The sequence below is a fragment of the Dromiciops gliroides genome, chromosome 3 (assembly GCF_019393635.1).
Source record: "Dromiciops gliroides isolate mDroGli1 chromosome 3, mDroGli1.pri, whole genome shotgun sequence".
Classification (NCBI taxonomy): domain Eukaryota; kingdom Metazoa; phylum Chordata; class Mammalia; order Microbiotheria; family Microbiotheriidae; genus Dromiciops; species Dromiciops gliroides.
This window is the reverse complement of record NC_057863.1, coordinates 41,433,836-41,457,112: the sequence shown is the minus strand read 5'-3', so window position 1 is coordinate 41,457,112 and position 23,277 is coordinate 41,433,836. Positions and strand designations below refer to the sequence as shown.

The following is a 23,277-nucleotide window of genomic DNA, read 5'->3' as shown; positions in this document are numbered from 1 at the left end:
CTATATCCTATACTTCATTATTATTTTTTTTAATGGGGCAATGGGGTTAAGTGACTTGCCCAGGGTCACACAGCTAGTAAGTGTCAAGTGTTTGAGGCCAGATTTGAACTCAGGAACTCCTGAATCCAGGACTGGTGCTTTATCCACTGCACCACCTAGCCGCCCCTATATCCTATACTTTAAACAATTTAAAGGAATCCCACCCAACTAAGCTACTTATCCCCTGTGTAACTTCAGTCAACTCCTCTTTTGACTCATCCACTCATCTGTAAAATGAAAGGATTTGACAAGGTTCTTAGGTTTAGAACTGGAAACCCTTCATTTTAGAATGAGCAGTCTGAGAGACAGAGATGGAAAATAAGTTGACCTAGGTAATATAGGTATTAGAATTATTGATTTAGAGCTAGAAAAGGGCCTTAGAGGTCATCGATTCCAACCCCTCCCTTCCTTTTTAGAGTTGATGAAGGTTACACAGAGAATAAGCAGAAGAGTTGGGCTTTGAACCCATACCCTTTGACTCCAAAACCAGTTCTCCTTCTGCAGTGGCTCACTGCCTCCCTCTGTAGGCCTTTTGTATAGTCTGTGATCCTATCATCTCTTGTCCAAGATCTTTCCATCTCTCATTCCTATGATCCAACAAGAAATTTGTCCCAGAGTCAATGTATATAACAAAGTAAATGTATACACCAACTAAGTAAGCAAATGAAGGTTAATTACAGAGAGTTGGTTGAATTTTGAAAATGATGAATAGCATTTTAAAAGAAGCTTCCAAAACAATTCATTTGTATATTCTTTTCCAGCTCAGCAACTTTAGTTGAATCTTTAAATAATGAATCAATGGTTGGCAATCATTTCTTAGGATAGCAGGTTCTCTGTTAGACAATGTGGATACAAGTAAAAACATAAAAATAAGTCCTAGCCTCAGGGATTTTGAAATCTATTGAGATGTCTTTACTCTGAGTCCTGTATTCTTTTGGCCATACTAGACGGGGCTGGAAGAATGGTTTTAGTATTCCCACAGAATGACAAGTGAGAGTAATAGGGTTGGAGAGATGTGGAGTGGAATATGAGCATCAACTATCAGGATAAGATGGGCACAGGATAATCCATTATGAATGGACTGATCCACAACTTTGGAAAAAAGTTCCCCATAGGAGCTTAGACCACAGACCTATTTCAGTCAACCTATCAACAAGCATTTATTGAGTATTTACTATGTATCAGGCATTGTGGTAAATGCTGAGGATGTAACGAAAAAGCAAAGTAGTTTCTGCCCTCAAGACACTTACAATCTAATAGGGAAAATAACTTGTACATAAATAGTTTAAAGAGAAGGTACATACAGAGTAGATTCAAGTTAACCTTAGCGAGACAGGCACTAGTCTCTGGTAGGGGACTGAAAAAGCCTCCTGAAGAAGGTAGCATTTGAGCTGAGTCTTGAAGGAAGTCAGGGAAGCTAAGAAGTAGAGGTGAGGGGGCAGATCATACTAGGAAGAGATCAGCCAGTGCAAAGGCAGGGAGATAAGAAATGAAGAGAAATGGAGCAACAAGTAGGCTAGTGTAAATGAACAGTAGTTGTTTCTCTGAAACTTCACTTGCCTTAATCCTATTTCTCCTGTTGGACTGTTTACTAAAGGAACAGGACCGTGTCATCTGCTTTTTGTAACTGCTACCAATGCCTACTATGATGGGGGCATCTTGTAGGTATTTTACAAATACTTGTTAAGTAGATGGAAGCCAATCCTAGAGGAAAAGTCACTAATAGCTGGAGACCAGGAAAAAAGCTTCCTACAGGTGCCTGGACATAGAAGGATGGCTTCAGAGAAGTTTTTAAAGCAATTGTAGACACCCTCCATTTGTTGTTTTACACGTGCCTTCTCCCATTTTTCTTTTATCCCCAGTGATTTTGATGACAACATATTGGTGGATTTTCTGTCCCCAGAAGAAAATGCCTCCTGTAGCTAGTTTTGTCTTATCTTCACATTCTCACAGCATGATAAAGATACAGTTCTGAAATTCTTTCAGGGAAAAAATAGCTACTCTAGCGGAATCATACTCCTTATTGACTCCTATGCCAATGGGCAGTTGTAAGTACTATTTTCCTTTCCCCCATCCCCACCCCAGATATCTGCTTTTCCATGGATAGCAAAGGGAAATGCCTGAAATTTGGGTGAATGGAAAATCTAATCTATATATGTTATCTCTTCCATTAAATTGTTAACTCCTTGAGGAGAGGTACTGGAGTGTTTTTTTTTTTTTTGCCTTTTCTTTATATTCCCTATGGTTAACACAGCACCTGCCACATAGTAAGCAATTAACAAAAGCTTGTTAATTGATTACCAAAAAAAATCACAGAATATCAGAATAGGAATGGGTCTAAATGACCATGTAGTCTAACCTGTACCCTTCTACAAATTACCCAACAAAGGAATATCCAGCTCTGCTTAAAGCTGTCCACCAAGGGGGGGGACTCACTACCTCCCAAGGCAGAAGCTGGGTTGTCTAAAGAATGTGTTCTCAGAAGGGGAGTGAGGTCTCAAATGATTCTTTTCTAGGATATATTGCCCTAGCTCTTTCTCAGCTAGTATTGTCCTCTCCCTCACAAATTTCTCTAAGCCCTTAATCAGTCCTCTTCTTTGCTACTTTATTCCAATGTCTTCCTATCAGAGTTATTTCTGGATATAGTTCCCTCTGCCCCTCTCATAAGCTTCTTGAGAGCAGAGGCTTGGTTATATCTGTCTTTGTATTCCGAGGGCCAGGCATATAAAAGGTAGATGATGACTGGTTAGTTGAGTTTAGATTTATTCCTTCCTATTTTCTCCTTTTGCCACTTTTCCTTTTCCCCTAGGAACACTACTCTTTCAAGTTGTATTGATGCCATGATTCTTTAGATTCACAGGAAGTCTGAAGGCAACTCTGAAGTCCTGATTAGTTTCGTAGTAATAAGAAAAATCAAGAGAAAAGTACTCGTTTTAAAGGTCTTGACCTGGGAGTTGACTTCACCAACCCACAATGCTCTGCTTCCTACTACTGGGAAGTAAGATCTAGGAAATTAAATCTCCATATCAGGAAAACCCAGGTTTGAATCCTTTCTCAGTTAACATTCACCTTTTGTGACTTTAGGTAGGTCACTTGACCTCTCTAAGACCCAGTTTATTAATCAGTAAAACAGGGATAATGATAACATCAGAGCACCTACCTTTCAGGGCTTTTTCAAAGACCAAATGAGATCATGTGTTAAAGGCATTTTGCAAACACAAAAATGTTAGCTATTATTATATTTCATTTCAACACTTTGAATTTCCCTATGATTTACTTGGTCTAGTGGAATTTCAAAAAATGAAATAATTTTTGGAGGAAAGAAATTGATTACTAAAGCATTTTGCTAACAGCCTTTAAGTAGGGCCAAGTTCCACCCCTCACTGCCCTATCACCACCACCCCCCAATTCTTTTTTGCTCAAAATAAGTAGCTCAACAAAGTCAGGTCAGCTAGTGCCTCATTCATACTCTTCAACTTTCTGCTCATGATTATAGTCAATCTTAGCCAAGCCTTCGATTTTTCTTCCCTCCTCCCCTAATTTCCATATGACCCCCGGCAAATCCTTTTCTTTCTCTGAACCTCAGTTTCCTTGACTGTAAATAAGCTTTATAATACTTTAACCATTTCCAGGATTCTTTGAGGATAAGCACTTTGTAAACCTTCAAATGTTTTAAGGTGTGCCTTTATTTTATTATTATTTCTGCCAATGTCCAACTTACAAGGAGATCAGGCTCCCTTGCTGACTACGGGTCATGTGCCACACGTACTCTCCGCCCCCTCTAGGCAGAGGGATTTTTCAGCTCTTTCTAACTAAAGCCAAATATGAAAAGACACTTGAAGACAAAAATTTCTTGTGACATTTCTTTGGAGGGTTCCACTTTGGTTAAGTGACTGACCAGGTGGAAAAACTGTGTCTAAACTCATGAATTCTTTTCCAGGAGGACAGGCAGAATCAATCAATCCGTGTAAATTGGCTTGCTCTATGAAGAAGCTTAGTGGTAGTTGGAGAGCTGAACCTATGTCAAGACATAGCTTCAAATCCCACCTCAGACACTTATTAGCTATGTCACAATTCAAAAGCTCCATGGCCTCTCTGAGCCTCACTTTCCTCATCAATAAAATGGGAATGATAACAAGTATACTACCTTCCCCAAAAGTTTTTTATAAGGAAATAAATCATCTTATTATTACTATTCAGTTTTATAGTTTTAATTGGCACAAAGACCCATAGTATTGCTGATTTAGAGTGGAAACAAATATTAAGGGCCATCTATTTCAGAAGTTCTTAAGCTAGAGTCTATACAAACATGTATATACATGTAAGTATATATGTATATATATGTATATATGTAGATAAGTGAATAATCTGTATGTATACACATACATATATACATATACATACAATATATCTATATCTATTTCTATACAGGGTGAATCCAAAGTCAAGAAGGGGTTTCAATATTTAATAACTCCTTTATTTTTGTTTTTAATTCACAATACCATAGCATCACATACAATATGTAGGAAGTAAATTTACATCATGTGAGAAAAATCAAATCAAATAAATGGTAAAAAATAAAGAAAAAAATAATTTTCAAAAAGTTATTAAAACAACACAACTTTTGGCCCACCCTATACATATGAAATTCTATTCCAATATAATCCTATGCTCTTTATTCCATGCATTCCAAACCATTATTTTTAGATGGTCCATAGACTTCACCAGATTCCACACATTGTCTATGACATGAAAAGAATGGGTAAGAACACTGAGCTCATTCGATCTCTCATTTTCTACAAGAGGCACCACTGAATCTCAGGGAGGTCATGGGGGTCATGGAATCCTAGATGTAGAACTAGATGTTCAAAGTTCATTTTAATGGTAAGGAAACCAAGCTCAAGGTCACCCACCTAGTAAATAAACAGAATCAGGATTTGAGCTGTGGTCCTTTGACTACAGCTTTCTTCTCTGAATTAGATTATATACCCTGATAGGTAGAGAATATATAGAATATATATCAGAAGATATAATCTGATTCCTGCTCCAATCAATTCAACTATTTAGTCAATTTAGACTATATCTACTTAATACTGAAGGACTAAATAAAAATAGGTAGGGTGCTAGAGAGTTATTTGCATTCATTATTTTATTTTACTTTTCATCCAGGACTGCGATTTCATTAATTCCTAGTACTAAAACACCCTTCACCAATGCATATTATCTTTTCCTTTGTAATTTAAAGACTTTGTAATGGGAAGTGAAGTGACGTCACATGGGCAAGTATAACAAAATTCTAGCCCAAGTCTTCTTAAGACTATTTATAGTATCATACCCTGCTATTCCTTACCTCACGACCTTACTAATATTTTTAATTGATCTGTTGGTACACCAATCTCAATTTTTCCGACTATGAAAAGGTGATAATAATTCATGTACTACCTTCAGTAACTCAAAGGGATGTTGTGAGGCTCGAATGAAATATGGTGGCAAAGGACTTTGTAAACATAAAAAAGCAATACATAAATGTCAGTGATTATCCCTCTCTCTAGTAAGGCAAAAACTCCAAGAAGGTTAATCCATGAAGTAGGATCCTTCCTAGAGACAGTGCGGTATTGGTCAAAAGGGAACTGAATGGGGAGTTAGCAGAGTGGGATTCACATCCCAACTCTTCTTACTCCCCTGAAGGAAGGCCTAGAGGGAAGCATCAAAGAGTCAAATTTAGGCTTCATGGAAAAAAAAATACTCACTCTTAGAGCAGTATAAAAGGGGAATGGGCGACATGCAAACATAGTGGGATTCCCCCCTTACTGGAGGTCTTGGACCAAAGGCTGTATAATGTAGTAGGGATCTTCGGTGGTATAGTTCAGCTAAATGACCATCAAGATCTATTCTGATTCTTTGATTCTGTTCATTGATTTAGAGATATGATGAGGTAGCCACTTCATGTATTAAAATATCCATTAAAAATTAGTAGATTTCAGGGGTGGCTAGGTGGCACAGTAGCTAAAGCACCGGCCCTGGATTCAGGAGTACCTGAGTTCAAATCCGGCCTCAGGCACTTAACACTTACTAGCTGTGTGACCCTGTGCAAGTCACTTAACCCCAACTGCCTCACTAAAAAAAAAAAAATTAGTAGATTTCATCTGAAAATACAGTTAGTTTTTTTTAATTATTCTTGTTCTGTAGAAAAACATTTGCCTCCTCTGATTCACATTCAAATAAACCAGATTATATACTGTATAATCTCAAATTCTTGCTTATAAAGTTTTCCTGTAATATATTTTGGCTACTCTTCTATGATTTTCCATTTTCCTCCAAAGGAATCTTTCTGTTTTAAAGTTTACTCTACTGGCATGTATAAAATGTTATCTTTATTAATTTGGGTTTTTTTGTTCTTTATGGTAGTAGCACAAATGGGGAGAAGTACAATGGGGATCAATGGGGAGCCACAAGAAGAAAAACAGAATAGGAGAGAGTGTGATGTATTGGAAAGAAACCTGGATCTGGAGTTGAAGGTCTTCGGTTTAAACACCACCTCTGCCACTTACAACCTATGTTACTTTGGACAAGTCATTCTATCTCTCTCGGCTTTAGTTTCAACATGAGTAAAAAATGGGGAGGGGACATATCAGACTACATGGCTTTGAAGGTGCCTTTAAGCTCTGGATCCTATGTGCTTACCAGGTTCATGGTTCTTAAGAATATAACTGTGGGGGCAGCTAGGTGATGCAATGGATAAAGCACTGGCCTTGGATTCAGGAGTACCTGAGTTCAAATCCAGCCTCAGACACTTAACACTTACTAGCTGTGTGACCCTGGGCAAGTCACTTAACCCCAATTGCCTCACTAAAAAAAAAAAAATGTTATGTGGATAAGCCTCAGGGCTGGATGTGTGTGTGGCGGGTGTTTGGAGACTCGTGGCATAGATTGGTTTTGACAAAAGATCTCTTCCTCTCACCTTCTGCCCTCCTTTGCTTCTCAGCATGTTAGGATCTGATTTCGAGCAGGTGCAAGTCCCTCCTCTTATAGACAAGTAAACTGAGGCCCATATGGGTGAAGGGACTTGCCCAGGGTCACACAGGGAGTGAAGAGGTAGAGTTGGGTTTCCAAGCCAGATCCTTTGATTCTAGAACAAATCATTTTTTTCCATTGAACATGGTACCAGGTTTCTGCTTCTATTGCCAAAATTGCTAAGGTGAGGAGACCTTAGAGGATGTTGCCAGCTACTGACTGTTTTCTTTGATGGGAGGAGGAGGGAGGAGCGCAGAAAGCTTCTTCTCCTCCCACTGAAGCCCGGCCTCCCAGGGCTGGACAAGGGCTGAGGTTGGTTTTCCTTCTTCTTGTTCAGCCCTTCAGCTCCCAAAGCCCACACAGTGTTGTGGAAGTTAGGGGTTTGGTTGGGGTCGAGGAGAGGTTCTTTTTTCTTGTTTTCTTTTTTGGTGAATGTTAGAAGAATCTAGCTAGAAGACAAGGGCTCCCAGCTGGGGAGAGCTAGTCCAGTTGAAGAACTGGCTGGGTTGGCCGATCCAGCTGTCCAAGTACGAAGCTAAGTGCTTGAAAGAGGATTGTTGCTGCACTAGAATAAACAGTAAGTGAGAGAATGCCAGTAGAGTGCAGAGCAGTATTTACCTCCCAGGGCCGGAGGGGCGACTTCAGAAATGGGAGCAAAAGCGGGAGATTTGTGGCTCAAGATTCATTTGCAGGAGGGGTTTGCTGTTAACTATTGAACAAGGGTTTGAGAAAGCAGGGCTCAGGAAGATTGTCTTTTAGCACTTTGGGGGTGTGGTCAGGTGCCTGTTCAATTTGAACAATCAGATGCTGTAGAGTTAGGCTTGAATCAATCAGAGACAGATTACTGGGGAAAGTAGACCGTGAGCAAGGAAGAAAAGAGATAGAGGAAGGGGGCAGGAGGGGGAGGGGACTAGAGAGGAGAGGGAGGGAGAGAGGGAGAGAGAGGGAGAGGGAGAGGGGAAAGAGAGAGAAAGAGAGAGAGAGAGAGAGAGAGAGAGAGAGAGAGAGAGAGAGAGAAGTTAGAGGGAGCAAGAGAGAAGAAGAAGCAAAGTAGGAAGTTAGGAAGGAAGGGAAGAAGAAAAAAGAAAGAAAGAAAAGGAAGGAAGGAAGAAGAAAAAGAGAGAAAGAAAGGAGGTAAAGAAGGGAGAGGGAGAGAGGGACCAGAGTGAGAAGGAGAGATGAGATATAGAGAAAGCAGCAAAAAGACAGGGGAGAGTGACAGCTGAGAGAGCAGAGTCAAACAGAAAGAGAAGGTGAAAAAAGAGGGAGAGAAGGAGATGGGGTGAGGAGAGAATATGAGAGACACAGAGAGAGAAAAAGAGAGAGAGATGCAGAGGTGGCAATCAGAAGTGGATTTTTTAGAGATTAATATTTTTAACTCTGTTCACATTGATAGCCCAGCACTCTAGACTCTAAAGAGCCCAGAAAATGTTGATAGAAAGAAGTAAAAAGCTTTGCTAATGGGAAGGGCTTTATTCCAGGGAGCACAGAGTGTAATGGAAGAATGGATTGAGTGGGAAAGGAAACAAAGAGTAAATAATAGATGAGCTTCAAAAGAAGCTTCAGCTGGGGACAGAGATGCACTGGAAAGAGAATTAGGAAAGAAAGCCATCAAGTTTTCGATTCCTTTTTGTGCTAGTGGCCTGCCCCCATCCCCAATGACTACTTGCCCAGATTGGAGACTGCTTCAGGGATGCTCCAGTCCTTGATGCATGTTCTAAATGTCATCGCTGTGCCAGATTTGGGGTCTTATGGTGCCAAACCTTGGCAATGAAGCCACAGTTCAGTTGGTGCAAGGAATTCTGGGATGTCTGAAAGTGACATGAGTGGAAGGACTCACGTCCCATCTCTCTTTAATGCCCTATTGTCCCGAAAACTGGCCCTACAAGTCAGCTACTTGGTAGGTATACAGACAAATAATACAAGAGGTGCTCTGAAACCATCATTCCTTTAGACGGCCTGGGGGATTTACCTCCCAACTCCCAGTTAGACTTAGAGGGTAAAAGTGCAAAGTGATGGGAATTGGGATCAGCGGAAAGAAGCAGGTTGATGGAAGTCAACCCAGCTCTTTTTGATTCCCATCCAGTCTGAAATCTAACCTCAAATGAGAGCAAGAATAATCATGGAGAGAAACACCATGACCATCTGTTCTGTTCCATTCTAAATTCATGAATAAATGAATGGGAGCCCAGGTTTTAGGTCTGCATCCAAATACTTGGAGTCCCAGGACTCTCTTTACTAGAGTAGGTACTACTGCCTGTCACACTCATTCTAGGGGGGGGTGGGGAATATGCAAAGTTAGGATAGAAATGTTAGTCTGGTAGTCAAGAACTTGCCATGTGGAGAAATATTATCTCCACTAGTTTCCTAAAGATTTGTGACTTTTCTTTTTTTCCCCTTTTTTTAAAGTCTTTTTTTTAACATAAAAGAAGATTTGTGACTTTTCAAATGACATCATGTGCCCTCTAAGGAAAGGTATATTGTAATTTATACCAGCTGAGAGTACAAAAAGGTTTTTTTAAGTTTCTTAACTTTTCTTGACAATCCACAAAAGCCAATGTCATTTGAAAAAATAAACTTGGGGCATGGGTGTCTGCTTAGTTATTTTTTCCTCCACTTTAATGATCATCTAGTGTGACAGGCATGGGCTACAGGTATATTTGTCTTGGATTTTCTAATCCAAATTACAAAGAAATAATAAAACTTAAATTGGGGTTCAGATGGGGTTTGGATAGGTAGGGGGTGAGACTTTTTTCACAACTAAGGCAGAAGTGAAAGGATCTTTATTCTCCATCTCCAAATTAAAACCTCATGAAAATGTATACATTGGTGGATGTGATTCAGGGCATTTTCACCAGGATAGAAGGGCCTGAGTATAATCGGGCTAGTTGGAGGCTTTACAATCTAGTCAATGATCTGTCTGTTTCTCCTTTTTCAAAATGTTCTTAATGTTTAAAAGTGTTTCTTTCACCATCTTATGACTATTAACTCAGAGGGTTTCCTCAATGGTGCTTCTCATCTGGTCTATGTACAAAGAGAGAACAATTTTAATTTTGTCATATGGGCAGTGTTAACATTTTCCCCCAATTCAGGAAATGTATAAGAGCCAAACATTTGATCGTCCTGATCTTAAATACCTATTGACACAATTACAAGACTGAAAAAAGAAATGCTAAGATCACATGTGTCTGTTGTGACCCTTTAAGGCAAGGTTTCATAATCTGAGGTCCGTGAATGTGTTTTCTTAATATTTTGATAGCTATATTTCAGCATGGTTGTTTTCCTTTGTAACCCTATCTACTTTATTTGATGCATTTAAAAGGGTTCATTGGCTGCACCAGACTGCCAGATGGGGCCATGACATAAAAATCATTAAGAACCTCTTCTATTAGTAATTGCTCGAGTCTCCCTAGGTAATACTCAAACTGACCAGGAACCATGAAATTGACAAGGGCTCCAGAGAAGGGAGCTCAAGTCTGGTTGGAAGGCACAAAGAGGGGACATAACAGGGAGGTCAGCAAAAATGAAAACTGAGTTATTACCAAACAGAAGCTTAGGAAGACTCAAGGACCTTCGCTTATGTACATGCAAGAGCTACCAAAAGTATAATGAATTATGACTAGCCAATAGGGCTAAATAAAGGGATTCATTTTTTACTGTTGGATATTAGCTGGGAGTTAGACCGGTTATTAACGAAAGAGACTAGAGATCAATAATGCTTCAAAATTACCGAGCTACTGAACTGCTTTTTAAAATTATTCTTTCACAAGAAAAGTAAAGAAAAAGGATATGGAAAACTAAGCAGTGATGAAGACATCGAAGTAATTGTTGATCAAAACCAGGTAAGTGGATGCTTCCATCCATTTCCTTTTGCTTGTTCTATATTCCTGAGTGTTGCGATCCCTGATAGCACCTGAGGTCCTTTTAACTCTGTGTGTGTGTGTGTGTGTGTGTGTGTGTGTGTGTGTGTGTGTTATAGTTCATTTGCCTTGGACCTTGTAGGCCTTCTCTTCTGGTTGGGGCCTTCCTAGCAAAATGGGTTCTGAGCCCATCCTTTGATGGGCTGACTGGACCAATGACCACCTACATAATGGTCTGTGGATGAATATGTTGCAAAACAGAGGCAAAACACGAGAAGAGAAATTTTAAAGTCAGCTAATGAAGTGAGCCTAAACATGGATGGTAACTGTGGAGTGAATTAGATGAGAATGGAAAAAAGAAGCATTCCATTGATATAGAACAGTTTCTAGAGGATTAGATTGTGTCCAAAGACCTTTCCACTTCTAAATCTATGCAACTGCAATCCTATGATTATATATTATATTCTCTATAATTTTTCTTGCTTGATTCTCACAACAACCCTGTGAGATAGGCAAGACAGGTGTCATTCCATTCCTTTCCTTTCCTTTCCTCTCCTCTCCTCCCTTCCCCTTCCTTTCCCCTCCCCTCCCCTCTCCTCTCTCCTCTCCTCTTCCCTTTCCTCTCCTTACCAATCCTCTCCTCTCCTCTATATTCTCCCTCCTTTCCTCTCTGTTCCCCTCCCCTCCGTTCCCCAGGGAACTCCTGGTAAGAAAACTCCCTCTACCAATGTAGATTGCCACCCATGCTTCCTTAATGCATCTTTAGTGTGGTACATAACAAGGAAAATGAGGGATTACTTTATTAATCAAGATCCCCAATTCCTACCAGTAGCTCTGGGAGTAGGAAAACATATTCTCCCCCTTTAGAAATTTAACTGGGGGCACTGAGAGGTTAAGCCAGAATGTGTCAGAAGTGACACAACCCACCTAGTATTTCCCCTAAGCCCAGATTTATATCCACCATGACACATTGTTCTCATGGGATGATTATTTTCAAGACAATAAAACTGAGATTTAGAGAAGGCCCCATAGTCATATACCTAGTAAATGTCAGATTGGGAAACTGAACCCAGGTCTCTTGTTTTTTATTCCAGTATGTTGCTTAAGATCACATATAGGAAACTAAGTTAGAAAAAGCAAAGATAGGCAGAGAAGGTTAAAAGAATTATTGGCAGTGTCTGCCTATCAAAGGGCTTGTCAAATATTATAGCTTATTTTTGAAAGCAAAAAAAAAATGAAAAACTAAGATGATTATAAAAAGAGAAAAAACATATTGCCTGTATGAACTTTCTTAGACAAAATGGTAAAACTGTTTAATAACACCATTAATTCAAAGGTAAATTAGAGGCTTTTGGAAAGCTTTTTAGGCTTCCTGTTATTTGAAAAGCCTTTAACTTTTATTTTATATGAGCACATAAGGTGAAATGAAAACTGGCTAATGGCCCATAAACAATGACATGCTAAGTAATGGGAGGTGTCCAGCACAGGGCTGTGGGAATCGGCACCAGCCCAGCTTCTAACATCTTTGTTAAGGATCTCGGGGACAGGGCAAGCAGCAAATGCTTTTGACTGGGGAAGTGGCCCAGAAGCCAGAGCTGGTACCAGCTCAAATGAAGAGAGAGGAATGGTCTGAATGGCCTAAAAGAGGTATCGAGGCTCGTTGTTGATACAGAGAACACTAAAACCAGAGGAGGAACACTTGAGAGAGGGAGGCCAAAGTAGATTAATTCACTGAGCCTAATGGGAGCAATATAAGATGGGCCATCAAGTTGGGAGGGACTATAGTATAATAGAAAGAGAATTCAATCTGAAGTCAGAAAACCTGTGTATGTATCCTGATTCTGCCATTTACTATTTGCTTGACTTTGGGCAGGGCTCTTAATCTCTCTGAACCTCAGTTTAATCATCTTTATATTGAGGGGTTTGAACTAGATGACCCCCCCCTTGATTTCTAGAAACTCTTAAGTATCTGTGGTTGAAAGGAATGGGGAAGCAGGTGAAATTGACTAGAAGATGCCAATGGACCATCATGGACACCCAAACTATTGAGCTAACTGAGGTGGCTTTCCTGGAAAGACTGGTCAGGTCGTGGGATCATAGGCTTAGAGCCAAAAGTCATCTAATCTATCCTAATAATTTTACAGATAAGGAAACTGAGACCTAGGGAATTAAAAGGACTTATCCAAGTGTACTCAGTGACAGAGCTAGGATGCCAGTCCAGGTCTTCTAACTACAGCCTTCAAATCCAGCCCTCTAACCATTGCACCACATGAGGAGCTCCAAGGGGTGAGGCCATCTTAGCATAGGCTCATCAGCTAGCCTTATCTACAAGAGTGTCTCAGAGTCACCCAAGCAATGATTTTGCTCCCTACCTCATTCTATATACTCACTTCTCCTGAACCTGCCTTCCCTTCTCCCCCAGTGGAATGGCTCCTGAGCATAGCAGGGGGCGGAGAAATATGTGTTTGGCCTTGTGCTTCTGTCACCTAGAGCCAAATTATCATTTTAATTAATGAGGCGAGTGATGCTAGAACTTGGGTAGTAGGCTAGCCTATTAACTATCATTTTAATTTTGCTTGAATAGTGAATTGAAGGCATGTACTCTCCTCCTTTCATGGGTACTGGTGAGACTTGGGGGCCCTGATTAATAGGTTAGTCCCCATCCCTCTCCCTTTGGTAAAAAAAAAAAAAAAAACATGCCGTAGATGCATTAGACATTCCATATATTCGTGTCAGAAGCAGTTGGGAAGGTTGTGGTGGGGCAAGGGAAGCATAATTATTCGTCTATAAAAATTAACACAATTAAAATGTCTTTCTTTAAAATTTCTCCTCCTGCAATCATCTAGAAGGTGAGTTTTTAATTACTCTTGATTTTCTCTAGCATCTGGGGACACTGGAGCTCTGCTCTGTTTAACTAAACACCATGGTACAGGATCTAGAGAGATACTCTGAAGATTCCCAAAATGGAGAAACCAGGGTATTTCTTTTCCTAAGGGTGCCCTTCCCAGAGGCATCCTTCTGAAGCAAAACCCATGTGTCTCTAATTGTGAAAGGGGCCAAAGAGGAGAAGAGTCTACTTTTTTGCTTCTTCGGAATCCCACACCTATGTCACTTCCTTCACCTGGACCTCAGGGGGTTGGATAGGAATGATCTATGGTCCCATCATTTAGGGCTTTCTCTCTGTGCTGTTGGGTTCATGGCAATTGGGTAGATGGCAATTGCTCAGACCTTCATGTGTGGACATGTTTTAAACCTTGGTAATGATTTATATGGCTTGGCCTTCATATACACTGTTAGCATGAGACTCATCCTTTCCACATCTGGGATATTTGTTTCATGTTGAAGTTGTAAGGAAACCTCCTAGCTGGAACAAAGACAAATTTGATACACTGAGGTAAAGTATTTGGGAGCTCTCTAATTAGTAGTTGTGTGCTTGTGTGTATTTAAAGGCTTGACCTGGGGTTTCATCAGTGAAGGGAATTTCCCTTGCATATGAAAAACCGCTTTATCAAGGCCGATTGTCAACTCATCAATAGCATATAAACAATAGCCTGGGCCAAGTTTGTGGCTTGTCTAGGGTCACATAGTTAGATTTATCAGAGGAAGGACTGAAACCTAAGTCTTCCTGACTCCAAGATTTTTCTTCTGTCCTATATATGCATATGTAGATATGGATGTCAAAAGCCTATAAAACTATGTTTCTATATGTGTACAGGGTGGGGGGTGAGTGGACAAATCACTCTCTTAGGTTATGTTCATCTGTAAGTCAGTCAATAAACATTTATAAAGCACTTACTATGTGCCAGGCACTGTGTCAAAAACTTGGGATATAAAGAAAGACACCCCCTCCAACAAAAGGCAGTCCTTCGTGCAAAGAAGCTTACATTCTGAAGAGAGAGATAACTTATAAATATCTAGGTATATACAAGCTAAATTCAGAGTGCAAGAAGGAAATCTAAGAGGGGAAGGTATGTGAGGATGAGAAAAGCCAGAGAGAGAGAGAGAGAGAGCTGGAGGAGTGGTGGGAAGGGAGAAGAAACAGAGAGAAAAGAGAGAAATGGAGAGAGACACACAGAGATGAGAAAGGTCCTAAGATGAGTGACAGAGTGATGTGTTGGGTTTTTTTTCCAAATTACATATTTGCTTCATTAAATTTATATACCATATGGGGCAGCTAGATGGCACAGTGGATAGAGCACTGGCCCTGGAGTCAGGAGTACCTGAGTTCAAATCTGGCCTCAGACACTTAACACTTACTAGCTGTGTGACCCTGGGCAAGTCATTTAACCCCAATTGCCTCACCAAAAAAAAAAAAATTATATACCAAAAAATGAAAACCATACACCAGCTTATTGCATTTTCACAGGCATCAGCATTCAGTCTGTTCTTCAATAATTCGTCTGGGAACAGCCTGGTGGAGTATGAGTCTGCACTGACCACTCCCACAAGCGATGGCCATAGAAAACCCAGAGACATTAAATCAAGTTATTGGAAATCGAGGCTGGGCAGAAGTCCCTTGCTCTCGTTTTCTAACCAGTCATTCCAAAGCTCTTGCTGCACAAAAATATGCAAGCTGTCAGAGCAAGAGGCTGCCCTGGCATGGCCCCTACTTCCTCGAAGACACTCAGACTTGATGACTGAGCAAAGTAATAACAGAAGTCACAGCCAAGAAGCCTTCATGTGGACTTGGCTCCCCTGAAAGCCCTGGCCCAGGTGAAAGGGGCATAATTTCCTATCAACCCAGTAAGCATTTATTCATCACCTACTATATACATGGCACCATATTAAGTGTTGGGCATACAAAGACAAAAATGAAAAAAGTTCATTCTAGAGAGGGAGGAGGCTAATGCATATAAACAGGAAGATGAGAGAGAGACACACACACACAGAGATAGAAGTAGAGACAGAGAGGGGGAGAGGGAGAGATGGAAAGGAAGAGATGGAGAGGGAGAGAGAGAATATAAAACTTCAGTAGGAGAGAAGTATATAGGAAACAGAACATGAGCTGAGCCTTGGCTCTGTGTTCTGACTGGGTGGGAAAGAGCATAGTAGAAATATGTCAGATTGGCTTCATGACAGCAGGGCTTCAGTCCATTCATGGTGAGATTGTCTTGTCCCAATATCACACAAACGCCCACGAAATATTCCTGAGCACACATTCCATGAGACCCAGGGAACTCTAATGTCAGGAGCAGCATAATAGATAGCCAGCCTTCTGAAAATAAATGGTTTTCATTGGGAACCACGGCCAAATGTTCGCACCACAACCTGAGTAGTTTTTAAAACTGCAGACAGAGGCCATGTATCAATGGGGAAAATGTTGAATTAAAATCATAAAGAATCCGAAGATGATCTAGGATGGCCTGACATCAAACAAATCAACTTTAAATATTGTCTTTGGGCTTGCTATGGTAAAGAGAATAAAAGTAATTTCCTATATCAATCTTGATTAGTGATGCAATGTTTATTTTTTCCTGATGGCAGCCATTTTGTTTTAGGCCTTAATTTCTTCTGCATCAGGGAAGTTGGAGTAGTTAGGGGTCCTGGGCTCTGTGGAGATGAGCAAATTAATAAGAATGAAAGCAGAGCCCATACTGAATAAATTAATCCTATTCATTGGACAGTATTTTAATTTATAGCTATCATAACTCAAAGCTTAAATATAGTCCAGTTCAATGTTGTTAAAATCCTACTACATGCCAGGTATTTTGCTAGATACAAGACACACAAAGACAAAGGTGAAAGTATTTGCCCTCAAGAATCTTACAGTTTCTTGGAGGGCACAAAATATATATGGATAAATAAATATGTACAAAGTAATTGGGAGTGGTATTAATGACTGGGGATCAGGAAGAGTAGAAGATGGCATCTTGACCTGAGCCTTAGAGGAAACTAGAGATTGTGAGATATGGAGGTGATGGGGAAATGCATTCCAGGCATGGGGTGGGAGGGACAGCCAGTGCAAAAGTACAGGGATAGGAGATAGAATCTTGACTTTGGAGAATGGGTAGAAAGCACTTGGACGGACCACAAGGAAGTAATGTAGGGAACCATGCAAGAATAACATAAATTTGGAAAGGTAGATGGGAGCCAGGCTGAATGAAAATTGAGAGGTCAGCCTGAGGACTTTGCATTCTTTTTAGAAGCCACAGTGACAGGAAGCCAGTGAAACTTCTTGACCAAGAGAATTGCATAGAATTATGGAGAGACTTTATATTTTAGGAATATCCTTTGGCAGATCATGGAGAATAGATTAAGATAAATAGAGACTTGAAGCAAGGAGACTTAGTGAGTGGTGATATGGGCTTGACCTAAGGTGGTGGTTGTGTGAGTCACAAGAAGGAAGGGAACAAATGTAAGATGGAAATGACAACATGTGGCAACTAATTGGATAGATGTCCTGGATGGGAGCACGAGAGAAGAGCTGAGAATGAGATTGAGGCTATAAATCTGGGGAACTGAGAAGTTGGTGGTACCCTGCCAGAGATAAGGAAGATGGGGGAACTGAATGTATATTTAGCTAAGATTGGCAAGGTTTCAAGTAAATTTAACAAGGATTAGAAACATAGGCAAGAAAGAACCAAACGTGTGTGTGTGTGTGTGTGTGTGTGTGTGTTATAATGAACAAATGGATGGATAGATGGATAGATGGATGGATGGATGGATGGATGGATGGATGGATGGATGGATGGATGGATGGATGGATGGATGGATGGATGACATTTGCTAAGCACTTACTCTGTGCCAAGCAAGGTAATATGAATATCATTAGACTTTTTAAATATACTATATGTTGTGCTGAACTGGATTGAATTCTTTTTATGACATGACACAATGTGCATGTTCAGAAGGAAAATGATGTTCATAACAGAGCACTATTAGGCAGAGAATGACTGTGCATTCTTTATGTAAATGAGAGGCGGTGAGTGACAAAGAAGGCAAAGAGGTGCCTTTTGCAAAGTGTGTATTTGTCATCCTCCCATTGGGTATCTTCATACACATCTAAAAACAGACCTGAAAAGGGAAACTACATATATTGCAACCTCCTCCCAAACACTCAAGCAAGCAATAGAATGTAAAAACTAGAAGAGACCTTACAGTTATCTACTCCAATTCCCTTGTTTTATGGAGGAAGAAACTGAGGCCCAGAGAAGGCAAAGGTCAAGGTCACACAAAAAGTGACAGAGCTAGGAATAAATAAAATATAAGTCTCTTGTGACTAATCCAATAATCATCATTTCATCCATTCTGAAAAACATCTATTTTGCATATAGAAGACACTGAGATAGTGGATTGTGTATTTGGTCTGGGTGCACAGTGGCTAGCACACTTTACAATAAAGAGGCAACATGGGGGTGAAATTGAGTGAATAACTATTTACTGTATCTCTTAATGTGTCACAACACTCCCCAAACCTTATACAATCCTTTCTTGCTAGCTTGCTCCAATATGTCTATCTCCCTAGCTATTAGTGACGTTCCTCCCAATATTAAATTGTATTGCATTCTCTCTCTCTCTCTCTCTGTATATATATATATATATATATATATATATATATATATGTACACATATACAATACATATATATGCATGTATGTATAATCAATATAAATGTATATATGTATATAGCTACATAGCTATCTATATACACATACATGCATGTATATGTATGTATTGTATATGTACTATATACATATGTGTGTCTCTGAAAGTAGAGATTATTTCATTCATTGTGGTTGTATCGCCAGCACTTAGCATAGTACCTCCTGGCTCATAGTAGGTACTTCCACTTAAATGAAAGTACTTCCATAAAAATGGCCACATGCTATTTACCTTATTAGAATACACATACAAACTATGACTAGCAGGAATTAATCAGTAAGTTAGCAGTGGCCCCTGCCCTGGGACAAACAGATATCAAACTGAGCCCAATAAGCATTTTCTCGAAGACAGGATTTATCATCTACTATAAACTTTGGATAGTCATGGGTACTCTTCTGAGATACTCTTGGTATTTGGGATACTTTTGTCAGCATTAGCAAGTGAAAAAGTGGCTTGTTTAAAACAAGAAACTAGAACCAGGTTCTGAGAGTCCAAACTTTAGGAATGATCAATCAAGAATAGGAAAATATGGAAGCCACTATCAATGTGTATGCTGAAACATTGCATGTGTTCTGGCGCAACTGAAGATTTATGCCATCTTTAACTGCCTCACTTTTGGTTTCCAGTTTGTCATTTGGAAGATAAGAGACTCAGAAAGAGAAAAATAAGGGAAATTGATTGATTCAATGAACAGATAAGATGATTAGCAGATGGATATGTATATATGTATTGTGTGTATATATGCCTATGTATATGCACATATACATATTTATTTATTTGTATCACAATCATTTTTCTAGTGTGAGTAGACACAAAGGATCATCTCCTCCTTTTCCTCTTCCTCCTCTTCCTTCTTCTTCCCAAACAGCTGATTTCTGTCTTGACTGCATGTGTACTAAAAGGGATGATGATAACATGGGAAGTATTATTGTTATCTTATTTAGTAATGTCTGACCAGGGTTTTGTTTTGCTTTTGGTTTTCTTTTCTTTCTTTCTTTTTTTATGTATTTATCTGTTTGTTTGTTCATCTATTTATCTTTGCAATGACAGCTTGCTGGCTTACCAAAAAACTGCAGCCCAACTCGGTTCTCTATCTGTCTCATTTTCTCTTAGTCTCTTCTGTAAAGTTACTGAATAAAATATGAGAGCCAAATTCAGACATCATGCTCTCCTGATAGATTCCTGGCTACCATATATGGTGGACTTACACAAAAGCATCAGAGATGGGGCTGAAGAACAGTCAGGGAAAGTTACAAAGAGTCAGTTTAAGGCTCAATGTCAGAAAAAAAAAAAAAACAACAACTTCCTTACCATTGGATCTGGCCAAAACTAGAATTGGCTGCCTTGGGAAGTGAAGACCCCCTTCACTGAAGGTCTTCAAGACAAGGCTGGGAGAACATCTATGTATTATGCTGTTAGAAAGATCATAGATAATAAAAAATTTTGAGTTGGAAGGAACCCTAGTTCTACCTCTCATTTTTTTTAGATGAGCAAACTATATCCAAGAGAGGTTGACTTGATTAAAGTCAAATAGGTAGTGAAGGACACAGGCAAGATTTAAACCCGGGTCCTCTGACTCCAAATCCCATGCTTCATCCACTATACCATGTTTCTCCTTATTCGTATGATCATATATTTCAAGTTGGAGAGCACCCAAAAGTTACGTAGTTACTCTCTCATTTTAAAGATCAGAGGGTTCATTGTCTTGTTTGAGCTCACAAATCCTGTTAGAGGCAGGATTTGAAATTGGATGTTCCATACCTCTTGTGCCACATTCCGCTACAGTTTGGACCAAATGACCACTGGGGTCCTTTTTAGCTCTGATATCCAGTGTTCTACTTTAAGCATGTTGCTTTGGTCCCCTAAGACCAGAAATTTCATTGGGTGATGGCCCCTGCAATCTATGTCTGCCTAATCAGCGTCTTCTTGAGCAGCGATCAATTGAGAGAAAAAGAGTTCCATTAAAATCAGCTTCTGCAATCCTCTGCTCTAGAGGAAAATAAAACCTTTCGGTATGGGCCCCTGTATCTGAAGTTAAGAAAATAATAAACGAAAGTGAAACATCATGGTCTGATCAGCCCTGATTTGTGTGTATGTGTGTGTGTGTGTGTGTGTGTGTGTGTGTGTGTGTGTTTCCCACAGATGAATACTGTATGAAGAAAGAAGCAGCTTTATACAAGGTTAACTGAAAAAATAACTGGAATGTACAAGTGTCCACTTTGCTTTTTTGCTCCTAAATGTTTCTTGTTTGTGCCTGAATGGACAGACAAACTCTGTGTTCCTAACAAATTGGAACAAGCAGCCACACTGCTGCACAGAGAACACATTTCGGACTTTATTTGTCTCGAGACAAAGAGATTGGGGGATGGATCCTTTGACATCCTCGTGCACTCTGGTTTGTTGGGGCTGATTCCAAAAGCATGGCTTGGTTCTAGAAGAGTAGAGGAAATAGAAGTATTAAATTGATATTTATTACCAGCTGGAACATTTTTAGAATCAGTCAATACAGCTCCCAGGGTTAAAGGTGGCAGAGCAGGAAACTTAGAGAAAATGACTTTTCTGAAAGCATGCAAAAATGGTGGCATCTAATTACCAGAGTCTTCAACTAGAAGGCAGAATACCCATGCTCTTTTTAGAGAGACCCCCCACTCACTATCCAGGTGGACTCAGTCTCTCCTAGCAAATAGAGGGCCTCTCTCACAGGCTAAAAGACCTGGGTTTAAATCCTTCCCCTCATGAATTCTGTGTGACCCCAGAAAAGCCCATTAACCTCTAGGTGTCCTAGGCAACTCTGTAAGACTTTAAGTTACAGAGAACGTGACAGCCTGCATTAGTAGAGGGAATTCCCCCACCAGGAGTTCCCTAAACCAATGAAAATGCAGCTCAGAACACCAAAACTCCCTCCCCCAGAAAGTTTTTTATTCATGTGGGTTGTATTTATATTTACCATATTAGAAATTTAGATGTCATAGAATTATTATGAAAATAATTTTGACCTCTCAGACTCCTTCAGGACCCCCACGGGTCCCTAGACCACCCCCTGACACAGCTCTCTAAGACTACAGTTGTAGAGAAAGCAACAAATTGCACTGGTAGGTGTAGTTTCCTTACCAGGGATTTTCCTATACCAATGAAATCACAGGTGCATTCACTGTGCCTGCTGGTGGATCTGCCTGTCTCAAGTGTTCCACTCTCCATTCCATCTCCCATTCAGCCACCAAAAGTGTCACTCCCCTGCTCAATAAACTCATTGCCTCCAGCATCAAGTACAAAATGCTGTTTGGCATTCAAAGCCTTTCCTAATCTAACCCCCTCCTGTCTTTTCAGTCTTCTTACTCCTTACTCCCTGACACATAATTTTCTATCTAGTAACACTGCCCATCTGGCTGTTCTACCTACAAGATTCTCCATCTTTCTGCTCCTGGCATTTTCTCCAACTGTCTCTATGCCTTCAATGCTCTCCTTCCTCCATTCTGTATTCTCTCTCTTTTTGTGTGTGTGTGGGAGCAATGAGGGTTAAGTTGACTTGCCCAAGGTCACACGGTTAATAAGTGTCAAGTGGCTGAGGCAGGATTTGAACTCAGGACCTCCTGAATCCAGGGTCAGTGCTTTATCCACTGTGCCACCTAGCTGCCCCCCTCTCTCCTCCACTCTGACTATTGACCTCCCCAGCTTCCTTTAAACCTAACAAAAATCCCTCCTCTTATAGGAAGCCTTTCCCAATCCCACTTAATTCTAGTATTGTTTTTCTCTTTTTTTCCTATTTATCTTGCATATAACTCATTTGTATATATTTGGTTGTTATTGTCTCCCCCATTAGATTCTGTGCTTTATGAGGACAGAGATTGTCTTTTTCTTTGACCTCTTTTCGTATCCCCAGCACTTAGCACAGTGCCTGTCATTCGACAGCTGGTCTTAATAAACGTTTATCGAATGACTCTCATGGCACACGTGGCCTTCTGTTAATATACTTATTCCATATGCCCAATTTTCCCCTCTTTTGAATTTCTCCACAAGCACAAGCTAGTTACTCCAAAGTAAAGAATAGAGGAACCAGTTACATACTTAGAGAAGGGATGTGGCCCACTGGAAAAGAGCATTTAGATTCAGAATCAGAGGTCCTAGACTGAAATCCCGACTCCACAACTTACTTCTTGTGTGACCTTGGGTAGGTCACTTGACCTTTATTATTATGTTCTCAGTAAAATGAGAGGACTGAACTAACTGATTCCTCAAGTCATAGGATTGTGAATCTAGAGCTAAAAGGAGCTATAATCCAACTAGTTCAGCCCCTTCATTTTACAGAGGAGGAACCGAAGACCTAGGAAAATTTAGGTGACTCGACTATCACCGAACTAATTGATATCAGAGGAAGTACTGTGAACCCAGGTTCTCTGAGTCCAGAGTCAGTGATCTTTCCATCATAAAATCCCTAAACAATTCCTTTCATCTCTAAATCCATGATCCTTCCAGATCGCAATTCTATGAATCTGTATCCATGCCCAGGGCTACAACAAGGATGGGACAATGGGGGCTTTATTGAGAAGAAGCAAAAACTCAAAATAACAATTTTAAAAGATTTTGCAGCTTTCAAAATTGCACACTTAGATTTCAACAGTGTTTTCACTCCTTCGGTAGCATAGAAACAAATGAGCAAGCATTATACTGGGATGCTATCAGTTATTTTTTTTTCAGTCACCACCACTCCAGCAGCACAACAGGTGAGCTCCTCCTAAGCCTGCCCCACCTCCATCACTCTACTG

The 23,277-nt window shown here is 40.1% G+C and overlaps 1 protein-coding gene across 10 annotated transcripts in view; it reads left to right on the top strand.

The window, feature by feature from the left end:
- Nucleotides 1-23,277, top strand: part of PEX5L (peroxisomal biogenesis factor 5 like) — a 283,585-nt gene that overhangs the window by 78,784 nt on the left and 181,524 nt on the right. For 5 of the 10 annotated variants that reach the window (XR_006355533.1, XM_043991868.1, XM_043991869.1 and 2 more), the window contains exons 1-3: nucleotides 7,383-7,630; nucleotides 8,693-8,953; nucleotides 10,824-10,895. The exons of 2 other annotated variants lie outside the window; for them this stretch is intronic. Coding sequence is in view for 6 of the 8 variants with exons in the window: in XM_043991868.1 (XP_043847803.1) it covers nucleotides 8,861-8,953; nucleotides 10,824-10,895 (165 nt within the window). In the remaining 2 variants the exon portion in view is untranslated. Of the gene's footprint in view, nucleotides 1-7,382; nucleotides 7,631-8,692; nucleotides 8,954-10,823; nucleotides 10,896-23,277 lie in introns of those variants that run through there. 3 more of the 10 variants (XM_043991867.1, XM_043991871.1, XM_043991872.1) reach the window with 2 other exon arrangements.